The sequence below is a fragment of the Candoia aspera genome, chromosome 5, assembly GCF_035149785.1.
Source record: "Candoia aspera isolate rCanAsp1 chromosome 5, rCanAsp1.hap2, whole genome shotgun sequence".
Lineage (NCBI taxonomy): Eukaryota > Metazoa > Chordata > Lepidosauria > Squamata > Boidae > Candoia > Candoia aspera.
This window is the reverse complement of record NC_086157.1, coordinates 900,201-913,028: the sequence shown is the minus strand read 5'-3', so window position 1 is coordinate 913,028 and position 12,828 is coordinate 900,201. Positions and strand designations below refer to the sequence as shown.

The following is a 12,828-nucleotide window of genomic DNA, read 5'->3' as shown; positions in this document are numbered from 1 at the left end:
TCGATGAGTCCTGCTCGGACAAGGTCCCACCAGGACCCGCCCTAGCTCCGGAAGTGCAATCTCTGGGCTCAGCCTGGCTTCTCCTCCTCTCTCTCACGCCAGAAGGGGCTATTCTTTACAAGGAGGGTCTCACAATTCCCGCGGGTCACTGGGTTGGGCGGTCACTGCCAAATGTCAGTGGGTACAATCAGGTCGCAACTAAAGGTTTGCGCAATTAAAAGGTGAATGAAAACAAAGTAGAGAAAGGATAAGCAGTTCGCTTGAGGGAAAGCAGAAACAATTTCTCTTTATCTAAGCAATGAACACACAAACAAATAAGTAATCTTGACTCTGCGGCAAAGAGCCCGCCACCGAGCCTTCAATGGGACCTTTGAAGCCGAGCGCGCTCTCGCCCGCAGCCGCCTCCCCCGGAGGAAAGCCCGAAGCAGCTCCACAGCTGCCGGTCAGGGAAGGAGCCAAGGCGGGAACAAGAGGCCCCGGTGCCAGCGGAGAAAGCAATATGCTCGGGCTGGCACCTGGATTCTGCAGCTGCCCAACGCAGCCCATCTGGCGACAGGAAGCGCGCTGCGTGGCCAGAGGAGGACCAGGAAAGGAAGCAAAAGGCAAAGCAGAATGGAGGAGTGATTGCTGGGTGGGGGGAATAAGAGACAAAAGGACACTGAGTCGGGAGACAGCTACGCACCCCAGGCGACACCTACAGCGGGAGCAACTCAGTGCTGCTGGCTGGAATAAGCTGAGCAGATGGAGATAAGGGGCACATTCACCCCTAATTCTCAAAGCCCAAGAAAGGGGGCAATTCCTTTACCTGACAGAAACAGAGGGGCGCGTTGTGGTCATGCACAGAGCTGTACAAAGGCCAGCGGAAACCCTCCCCGGCTGGTTCAGCCTTCCCAGCCAGGTAGAGGGCCAGGCGCAACGCCCACTGTGCTCCCCGGGTCCCTGCCGGAGGCAAACTCTACCCACACGCATAGAATGGAGCACTGAGTCAGCAAGAGAACTGTGTGCATGAATTCACACCCACACAAAAATGGGGATACAGTCTGAGCACAGTTAAAAAAAATCTGCAAACTGCTGCAGAAACAGGCTGGAAAAGAAGCAAGCGTTAGGGAAGGCCAGGAGAGACTTGTCCAGGCTTAATCAGAAGTCCATATAATGCTAGAAGGCAAAATGAATCAACACAAAGCTGTAAATCATTGGTTCTACTGCCACGGTTAGCAAATTGTTTTCAGCCCTCACTTATTTCCTAACGTCTTCACGCAACATCACCTCACATGCTTTGGAAGGACACTTGATACCCAGCAAGACCATCTTCCAAATGGCCCAGAGGCCATTCTTCACAGTCTATCCCCACTGAAACCCGTCATCTGATGAATGCTGTTTAGGTATATATTTTGGGACGAATCGCCCCACTCTTCTTTCCTCATTAAAGGTGATTACTGCCCTTTAGAGCCATACTTTTGAATGGAGCCTACAGACGTTCTCATTTCAGTACATTTGGGCCATCCCAGCAGCTCACTCCAGAGGCCACAAAGAAAGAAGACACCAGGTCAACATTTTACAGAAAACAAACCTGCACGCTACTGTTTTATGGACGATCCCCACTTCCTCGCTCAAGAAGACCTGTATTCATAACCGTGTCCATCAGGATGGAAGGAAACCTCTTGCACAGCAACTGACGCATGTGAGATCATCCACCAGCATTAAACCTGATGAGACACCACAGTACCTGTGTGGGCAGCAATTGCATTCCCCACACCCAGGCTGTTTCTCTTCTGCAAATACTTCCCTGCACTTCCTGCTTTGAAAAAGGGCCCTGTGACTCTGATTTTCTCAGACTGACCCTCCCCTGGAAAGGACAAAATGGACCTGAGACTTGGTGTTAATCTAGACCCTGGAACAGGTAGCAGCATGGTCAACAGATACAGGGCAGCATGGATTTAATGACTGTACATGCCAACTTGTCCTAACAGCCCGCTGTCGTTAAAGTGTTAAAAGACTTTTAGGCAATGTGCCAGCCAGGCATCTGCAGCTGTCTGAAGGTACTGTCACCCTTTTCGTGGCTCTAATCGTTCCCCCCAAGCATAAAGGCCCTAAGAGGGCTTGACGGATCATCCCCTGTCCCGGTCTCCTGGCTTTTTCTCTACATTGTCAGCACACCATACCAAGTGCAAGCATCATCTCTGATGAACGTGCAGGGCTGAACTTGTAAAAGATGTTTCAGGGGCTTCCAGGGGACTAAACAGGTTTAAATATAAAGCCTTCTGAAAGTGGCCCACAATACCACTTACCACATACTCCATTTCTCCATTTCTTGGAGGAACGGCCAAAAAGAGTAATAAAAATTAAGCCCTCGGTCATTCCATGCAGGCACGTTTTCCCCCCTCAGATCTCCGCAACCTGGGTGTGTAACAGCCACAGTTGTGATGTAAACAGGAAGCCTACCAAGTTTGTGGAGCCTTTTCAGGCTACCCAAAAGTCATGTCTGCACTGTCCATCTCTACAGAATGATATAATGGACGGAGTTGGTCCTCCTTCAGAGCGAAGACAGAGGAGAGAGTGCCTGAATGCCATCTCCATATTTAAAATAAAAGACCGAATGTGGACAATCAGAATATCACAGCAAGCCCTTTTTTTAAAAACTTGCAAAATTATGACAGAAAGGAAGCTTTTCAGATGGAAATGGATTTAAAATATGACCTTCTCTCCCATCTCAACCTCTGAATAAGAACAATAAGAAGGAAAGCCTATCTCCAGCTGAGCTTGACTCTTGCTGACCAGATCAGCTACAGCAGTCCGTCCTCCTGCAGCTGCCCTGCTCTGTTGCTTTCATTCTAGAACAATCCATTTCTCTGGCTTATGAGATTTGAGAATTTTAGGGCAAAGTCCATCCCCTTTTGGACCTGGTCTGACTGCAGACTTAACTAGCTCTCCTTGGCTCAAAGCCAAAACATTTTAATACAGGTAGTTCTCGCTTAACAACCATTTGTTTAGTGATGGTTCAGAGTTATGATGGTGCTGAAAAAACTGACTTGTGACCCAGTCCTCACACTTATGACTGTCGCAGCATCCCTGCAGTCATGTAATCACAATTTGGGCACTTGGCAACCGGTTCACATTTATGACCATCGCAGTAGCCACATGATCACCATTTTCGATCTTCCCAGCTGGCTTCCGGCAAGCAAAATCAGCAGGGAACTGCGTGATTTGCTTAATGACCATGTGGTTTGCTTAAGTCATGCGGCGATTTGCTTAACAACTGACACAAAAAAGGTCATAAAATAGGTCAGATTCACTTAATGACTGCTTTGCTTAGCAACCAAAATTCTGGTCCCAGTTGTGGTCATTAAGTGAGGACTACCTGTAAATGACAAAACCTGAAACTGTGAATGGCGTAGGGCCAAAGGATCTCAAGAAATGTCTCATCCTTGCACGTCCCACTTTTGGGCTCCTTGGCCCCTTCCTCTGCTATCCTTCAATGACATCATTATGGTGTTTTCAGCGGCTGCAAAGACGGTCCTGTCTGCCCGGGCACTTCTGCTGCTCTATAATGAGATAATGGATTTTATTTTTCCTGAGCTATTTGTTTGTTAATTGCTTTTTGTTATTTTCAGTATTTTATTGGTTTTCTGTTTCTTTCCTTTTTTAACATTATTTTTAGAACCTTTAAATGCTTTAGTAATTTTCTACTTGTACTTGGTAACTTCAGTTATTGGGTGGATGAGAAATAACTACTGTATAAACACACACACGCGTACATAAAACCAGCATACAACGAAGTTAAATACATGATGGGGTGAGGTGATGACCTCCTTATCTTTAAGTCAGGAAAAATACAGCCATCCAGCTGAATGCGACATTAGCATAAGAACCGCCTTAAGGAAACCCCTCCAGGGACTGATGCTGCCTCCCCCCATCACTTGCAATCAGTCCAGGTGGGTTCAGGACCAGCTTCAACTGCGTTATCTTTAGACCTTTTCTTACAAACTCCTTGCAAAATAAGCAGGCAGAATGGCACGAGTTTCAGTGAATACAACAACTTAGTCCAGCATTAAAATTAAAGAAAGCATATTCACGATGGACCACAGCTGAGTCCAGACTACCTCATCTTGTGGACCAGAACCGGGGCAGCTTAGACCCCACAGAGTCATCTCTACAGGGGCCAGGTTTGAAGGTGATTTCTTAAGTGCCATTCAGGTGTGCACAGCATCAGTGAAGACAAAATGCAGGCCTTGCACTGTCTGATCTGCACACCTTCACCATTCGCAGACCCCGGAAAGGGCTATCAATGTGCCTTTTACAGTTCAGTGGGATTCTGCAGCATAAGGACCGCAGAACCAGTACCTCTATGATTCAGCCAGGAGCTTGACAGACTGCCTGTTTTAAGTCCCAGGGAGATTTTTAAAAAAGAAGAGCTGAATCATGACCTATGCTACCTATGGTCCACCCCCAAACTCAGATGGAAGCACCCAGTGCAGTCACCAGACTTCCTAATTTGCTCAATTCTTTACAGAAACAGCTATCCGGGAGCCTGGCCACCTGGCCTACAAGGGCCCAGTCTTCAGTATCATCCAGTCCCCCTGTGGCCTTGCTTTTAGGATGTTGGAATAGTTACTTCCTTAATCTCATCAGTTTTCCTTGCAAGGGTAAGATCTCTTTGGTCATCTCTGCCCATCACGGCAGTCATTCTGTGAGAGAATCCGTGACACACCCTCAGAGGTCCAGATATGCCCTCTGGCCCGAAAGCACTGGGACCCCCTGCCTAAACCTTTTGGGGCACCGAGGAAGAAAACCAAGAAGCAATTTGTGCACATGCTGATTTTGCAAGGAGTCCTTCGCTCCCTTTTTCAAAACTCAGCCATGAAAGTGGGAAATAAAGCTCAAACAAATGGCTTCTCAGAAATTGCAAACACACAACAGCAACAGTATTATAATGCACAATAAAATACTTCATACCTGGAGTTGAAAAAACGAAAAGGGTTAACTGCTGACCTGGCACAGCCCCACATGCTCTCTCTGGAAATTGAACACAGACAATTAGGAATTTTAAGACACCCCCCAAAATTGCAGAGGAGCGAAGACAAAAGGGAGGGAAATATACAACAACAGTAAACTCACAACCTACATGGAGGATTTTACTTCCCTACACAGGAAATTCTCCTGTGCAATCATTGGAACAGATCACTTTGATCTGGTAATTCTTTCACGAGTGAAGTCCATCCTGGCAAATTTAAAGCATTTTAGTGACTAAAGAGCAACTCCTGATATTTCCCTGTCAATGACATTTCTGACAGCAGGAGCAGCAGCTCTAAACTCAAAGACCACAAGTTTGTGAGCTTTGCATCCCACAGAGGGATTGTGAGGAGGCCCAACCAAAGACACCTGCCATACTGCGACATCCCAATCAACAAACCAAATAAAAGCCACTTGATGTCTTTCCAGTTTCATCCGTTTCACCTTCCCTCTCCAATAGAAAGCATCATGAAATAATTACTTTGGTTCAAAGCTCCATGCCTGCTACACATCTGGACTTGGCTTGGAGCACAAAAGGGTTGAGGCCCCAAAATGGAAGCGCCTCGACTTCCCTGGGTCTGTGCATCAGCGGAGAGGCTGTTCTGGGAAGGAGCGTGAACTATTTTTAAAGAATTGGGAAATTTATGCAGCAATTCACAAATTCACAGTTTTGGCAGTTCTGGGGATAACAGAGAAATAACAACACACAGTGAGATGACATTTTATAAACAATAAGAACATGAAATTAACATTTAAGTGGCATCTCTGGGCCATAACCTGTTGGGTGCAGTAATCAACATATTAAAACTCTGATATTTTATTTCAGAATTTAAACACCCTGAAGTTTTGAAGAAAAAGTTGCACTAATTTCAACCACTTGTATTTTATCCCTGTGTTACTACATTAACAATATTGTGTTCTTCCCACTGCATCTGCAGTGAGTGAAGTGTCCCTGCAGGAATTATGAGAATAACTGCAGCTGGAATAGAAGATTTGCCCAATTCATTCCAGAAGGGCATCCCAAACCTCTGGGCAGAGCCCAATTGGCACAGGACACCCATTCTCACAATTCCCTCATGCTGGATTCCCTACCAGTTTTTCCTTAATGTTCTTTCATTTATCTGTCTTCTTGCACAGCAGAACATCTGTCTCAAGAACGACCTGCATGTCAGCAGCATTTCTCAGTCCCAAAGAGACCTAGCAGCATTCTTAGAAAAAGAAAGCAGTACTATGGTCTGCCTTCCAGGATATGGATTTTTGGCGATTGCCCAACCCCACTGCAGCACCATTTTGTCAGAGTGCCCATAGTATACTCTCAAACAGGGTTCACCTGGCCCTCCAAAAGACTGAGAAAACCCAGGTTAAAGAAGTACTTTGCACACATCTACAGAACAAAATCCTGTCTTCTGATTAGTCAACAGAACCCTCCATGGAACCACGAAAAAATTATTTTAGTACACAGGGAACTCCTACTATACATTAAAATTAGGATAACATAAGCATCTTTCCTGCCACATGAGTTCTAATATATTTGAAAAAAAAAAAAAAAGAACTACACATTCATAAGCAAACTTACTTGGGAACAAGTCTCACAGAACTAGGTATGGAAATGCAGTGACTAACCACGATTATTGATAGTGGTCATTTATAAAATAGTTGTTGGAAGCTAATACCAGCATTCTTAAGGTGGGGAATTGTTGCAACTCAATGTTTCTTAAACTATGTATCATGGAGCACCCAAACACTTGAAGGTGTTCCCAACCTGCTCCAGGTTCATGGGCCATCCCATTTCATCAGCCAAATGAACACTCACCCCAGGAGGGAAGAGGGGATGCTGGCAGACATCTCTGCATGCATGATAGCCAGAAAATTTTCAATTCCTAGGCTCCCTTTCCTAGCAAACAAGCATGCAATGCCTTTTATAAACTTGTAATGAAGCAAAACCTTTCTCCATTATTACCTTGAATTCTTATATGAAAAATGAATCACACTTTGATTTTGAGGCTAAAATCAGTTCCACTAAAAATAAGCAGTTACTGATGCAGTAATTTGTTTTGTACAAAATACCAGTGTTGATTTTCAGGTTGCTTCAAGGTTATTTTACACATTATACCGCGAGGGGAGGCCCAGCCCCACATACCACCATAACGCTTGCAATCGTCTGGACAATTGCTGTTTGGAGGGGTACACTTAAGCAACTTAAAATATAAAATACGAAATGCCCAAGCTACCAGAGATTATTTGGGAAGATAGCAATCTAGAAGATGGTTCATTCAGGTGTAGCTACTTTCCCCATAGCAAAACCCCGTATAAAGCTGTTTATCATCTCAAATCACTGTGGCTGCTAAAAGCGTCTGCATATTATTGGGGAATCCCTAGAAAATGAGCAGCTTTTGGCCAAGAGAGAAATTAGTTTCTGGTAGTTGGGGGTGGAGGGTGGGTTCCGTAAAAGAGAAACCATAAATAATGTGAAATATATGCAGTATTTCCTCTCTGGCCAAACTTAAACTGACTTATTATCAAACCTAAAATGTATTAACAATATGGAAGCAATCATTTACTTAGCCTCTTTTACAATTACTGAGGAAAGTATATACTTCCCCTTGTCAAACTCTGTTGGAAGAAGACCAATCTGAAGGCTGAGGGCAACAGGAAGCTGCAGCATGGACCCAGACATCTGTCAGCCTTGTGAGGTAGACCAGACAGGAAACATGTCCAGATGAGCTAAGTCTACTCTTCTGAGGGTCCCTTCTGAGCCCCTTGCCCTGCCCACATTCCTGCTGCAGGTTAAGTTGCCTTTCATCTGACTGTTCCCTTGGCTTCTTTGCCGTCTCCCAAGGTCATTCCCACATACCATTAGATCATCACACCAAAGCATTATGTGGTTTGGCTTGAAACTGTGCATGAATGCACTCTCTGTGATTTCTGACCCATGTTTTGGCTTAGCATATAATGTGAATCCACTGAATGTGGTTCAGTCAGTAATCTATGGTTAAGGAAACCTTGGTTATGTCAACTATGGTTTATCATGATGTGTGAACCAGGTTTTAGTAAGGCTTCAAACTGTCAGCAGTGGCCAGCACCTAGAGGCTTCCTCAAACGCTGGACAACCGAAGCTTCAGCCAGGTGGAACTTCAGCCCCAAATCCTTGAAATATCTCCAGAAGAGCCAGAAACTGAAGGCCAAAGCCACGACTGGCTGGGGAACAGATCAAGCAGATCTGCCTGAAGCACAACCTACCAAGCACTTGTGGAGCTGGTAAAAATCTCTTATGTAGTGAAAACTATCAGGAATCCAAGGCTTGTAAATTTAAGCCATGGCGCCTGTTGAAGATCCACACTTAGGAAAATAATGCTTCATTAACAAATAACTTCCTTTATTTAAACAACTTGTAAACTTGACTCAAACACACTACTAACCCCACACAAAGGATCAAGAAAGTGATCCAAGTTTTCATGAGGGGCAGAAAATGAATTCTGGTGTCAGCATCCCACAACTGTGAGACCTAACCAAGAGGCAGGGAGCTCCATAAGCCTCAGACGCCGTAGCTTCCAGCCAGAAAACATAGCTGGGACCTTGTATCCGTTGTTTCCACTCACAGCACTCCTGTGCAGTAGCAGCTTTCACATAAAGCACTCAATCTGATTATGAATTAATTTATTTCCTTGCTTTCTACAACATATTGAATGATAAATTAACAAAATGGGTGAAGTTTACCTAACTATGAATGGGCTAAAAAAGAGGTAAAGCAGCCAAGGCTAGCCCTTTCTCCATAGGTCTTTAACTGGTCTGTTAAATGACTTGTGTGAACAGTGGCCCCAATTACTTCTGGTGGCTTCTTGGAAGGGAGGCTTCAGAAGGTGCTTCTGAGGAATTCCTGTTCCACAATGTGGCATTCCCCTAAGGTGTCCCTCACTTCCCATGAGATTTAACAACCAGGTGAAGGTGCCAGGAGAAGCTGCCTAGAGCTGAAAGATTCCAGACCACCCATGCGTGAATCCAAGGAAGTGGCAAATTCCAGAATTCCACCTCTGTTGCGGAGGTTGATAATTGACTGGAAGTGGGTGGACAAAGCAAAACTTCTCCCAGACAAATTAGAGCTCTTCCTGAGCAGTAGAAAACCCAATTAGAAAAGGGCGATTCAAAACATGTTGGCAAGAGTTGATTTACCTTCTTAACGCAGGGTTGTTCTTGGAGCTACCGTTTCAGAAAGCAGCAGGGTGCTTTTTGGGCTGGTAAAGCTATGATGACCTTTACTGGAGAGTTTGGAGAGGATGATACTAGTCTTAAATAAAATTTAGGCTACTGCTGAAGTTCCCTAAATGTGTTCTGGGCAGCTTCTGTAGCACATCCAGAAGAAGGACCCTCAGACTCCCTATCACATTTCACATCTTTATTGTGGTCTTTGACCAACTTGAGAAGGTTTCAGCAGACAAATAAGAAATGTTAACACGAAAATCTAAATTAAAAAAAAACCCAATGATATTAAAATTAATGTCGGCACCATACCGAGAATAATGTAGTATTAATCCACTTCTAAAGTAAGATTTTTGTTAAAGATTTACCAAAGAGAAAAAGGATGTTTAATACACATGGATGTAGCCTTTCATCTACTTAATAGATCAGATTTATTAAGCTATTTAGAATGAGAGAGAGAGCAAAGGAAGAAAACTTGTGATATTGTTGGGTTGTTCATCTTTGAAATTTGAATACTGGGATGTGTGACATCCAAACAGTCTACTGAAAGGAGACAAGCCAGAAACACAGAAGACTTTGGGGAGGTTGGTCCAGCAAATCTGAGCTCGTCCAGTCCACTTCCCAGGAGGGCAACACCCCACCTCCTGCTTGAGCTGTTCACCTCTGATTGCAACCTGGAAGGGAGGGGAGATTCACCAATTACTTTGCAAGACTGAAATCCCCGTGGCTTCACGGGATCAAGCTGGCTTTGGAGCACTGGGAGGGATTCTCTCCGATGGGTTGGACACAACACTAGGCTACTGCTGTGCTGCGCTCCCCACCTGCCACCCCTGCATCCAGTGAGTCGCCTTCCTGAATTCAACCTCAAGGCAAGGGGCTGGGTGTTCATATGCAGCAGGCTAAGTATTCAGAGCAGCTGAATTCCAGTCACTCTCAACTGGGTCTCAAGCAGGACACAGCAAGAGGAGCATTTTCAGACAATCAGCTGTTCCATCTCCCAATCTTTTTGGATCATCTAAAAACACAGCCGAACTTGATCTGGGCTACTTCTATTGCAAAGTGGGACACCAGATCCTGTGTATTGGGGAGGCTCTTCCTCCGTCCCTTTCTGCCTCTCTGAACTGGGGACATCTGGGGAGAGGAAAGGCAACAGGGGAGTTCCAGAGACTTGTCTGGATGTCTTTCACTCTTTCTCCAGCAGGAGAAACAGCATTTCTCTGGTCAAGTGAACGACCAACAGAGAGGCACCAGAACTGTTCTGCCTTGGGGCTCATCTGGGCCGCAGCTGGGACCGTCCCTTCTCTGCTAACCTCCAAGTGCCCAGCAGGTCTTCCCAGCCAGCTTCCATGAATGCTACTGAGGCAAATACCAGCAATGAGAATGCAGAAAAGTATCTTGTTTTTCTCACTTATTTCAATTGGACCAATGTCTCCACTGGCAAGAAAGAGGAAAAAATGTACAAACGAACAACATGGAAGCATTTTCTGCAGTGTCTGCACTAAGGAAGTAAGAGAGACCTCTAATGCAGAGAAAGGCCACTCCTGGCATAATAATTAGGAGAAAGTGCACTTCACCTTTGCCATACCACACATTTCGCTCTTCATTTACATTTATTTATAGAGGACTTTAAGATACAGCATCTTCCACTGCATGTGCTCAAGCAAATGTTCAGAGTAGCCCCTTGCATTTTAACTCCTAAAAGTGGAATTAAGCATGTGTATAGGGTGGGCGTAGGCAGTAAGGAAGACGACCTTGACAGAAATATGCAAGAACGGTTACGTAAGCAAAGGGGGTGAAGCCCTCTTTAAGACCAGGGAAGCAAGGCAGAGTTAGAATCAGGGTCCCCCTGATCCACCGGGGTATAAGAAGAAGGGGAGGCGAAGCACAACCTGACTTGCAGGATTAATGTTATCGTAGTCTATCTCAATCAAGCAGAGTTCTATTCTCCCTGGGGACTTGATTTTCTGACCTGGTTGACCTAGTGGGGCTGACAGCATGTGAGCAACTGATCAGAGTCAGGAATTTACAACCCTTTGGAGTGACTAAGGACTGCCTTGTGGTCAGGGCTACATCAAAGCTGGGAGCAGATCTATGCTTTTGTGGGGTTTCTTAAATGTTTCACTCTGACAAGCCTAACCAGAGGCAGATGCTACAGCTCTCCTCTGCCTTCCACCTCAGAATGGGCAACACTGTCATTGGTTTTCAACACACACAGTCGGGGGTCTCACAGGGCCATCAAAACAGTTGTGGCCACCCAAGGCGCCCACCTTCATGTTACATCGATGCTTTGGCTTGTCACTGGGATGATGAAGTTGAATATGCAGTGACCTCAAGGATGACAAAGCAGGACAGTTCAGAGTAAAGCAACTAATTAAAGCAATTAAACAGCATCCTGGCTTGTAACCAGCTTCGCAGCCATTACATTTAGTTCCCCTTCATTGTATTTGCTCCACAGTAAAGCAACTATGCTTAAAAGTATTTTCTAGAAAGGTTCAACTAAATTTGCTACATGTATGGCCACAAAAACTGCACAAAATAAGCCACAGAACAGCAAAATTAATATTCATCAGATTAATACACAATCTTTACCATATTAGAGCCAGCTTGGTCTAGTGGTTAAGGTGCTGCACTAGGATCAGGGAAACACGACTTCCATTCCTGCCTTTGGCATGGAAGCCGAGAGAGACCTTGGGCCAGTCCCTCTCTCTCAACCCTAGGAAGAGGAGACAAGAGCGAACCACTTCCAAAAACATTGCCAAGAAAACTGCAGGGGCTTGTCCATGTGACCACCAGGAGTCAAGAGAGACTTGAAGGCAGCCCCCTCCACTTTTAATTGAGTGAGCGAATCTCCTACAGTAAACTGCCCTGGTCTTTAGATCTTCGGCTTGTAATTCTAAGACTGGCTACACCTGGGGGGGTCTGGGAAAAATGACTGGACAGCACAATGGCAGAAACCTGAGGGGGGCACTACCATATAGTACAATGATATTTTATAGTGCAACTAATACCCTTGGGGACGCGGTGGCGCTGCGGGTTAAACCGCTGAGCTGCTGATCGGAAGGTCGGCGGTTCGAAACCGCGCGGCGGGGTGAGCTCCTGTTGCTAGTCCCAGCTCCTGCACACCAAGCAGTTCGAAAACATGCAAATGTGAGTAGATTAATTGGTACCGCTTCGGCGGGAAGGTAACGGCGTTCCGAGTCGTCATGCTGGCCACATGACCCGGAAAGTGTCCTACGGACAACGCCGGCTCTAAGGCTTAGAAACGGAGATGAGCACTGCCCCCTAGAGTTGGACACGACTGGACTTTACGTCAAGGGAAACCTTTACCTTTACCTAATACCCTTACTTAAGGGATATACGCAAACGAAGATTCAGGGCAATTCAGTATACATTTAACTGTGTTGTCAAGAGGGGGTAGAAGGCAAAAAAGCACAGTGGTTTGAGACTCTGGGGCAGAATGACAGAAGTGGAGTTCCTAATAATGGCAAACCAGTGGCAGGACCCAGGGCGGTCAGCTCGCGGTCCTTGGGAGCGCAAAGTGCGGCAGGCTCTCTTGCTGGGGTGGTCCTGCAAAAACAAAACAGCCCCCCTCCCCCCAGACATAGATAGGGCTTGACAGCC

General features: G+C 45.6%; 1 protein-coding gene across 1 annotated transcript in view; it reads right to left on the bottom strand.

Annotated features, from left to right (window-relative positions):
- Positions 1–12,828, bottom strand: part of KLF12 (KLF transcription factor 12) — a 109,087-nt gene that overhangs the window by 47,977 nt on the left and 48,282 nt on the right. The window contains exon 5 of the mRNA XM_063304349.1: positions 4,954–5,013. Coding sequence (XP_063160419.1) covers positions 4,954–5,013 — 60 coding nt within the window. The remainder of the gene's footprint in view (positions 1–4,953; positions 5,014–12,828) is intronic.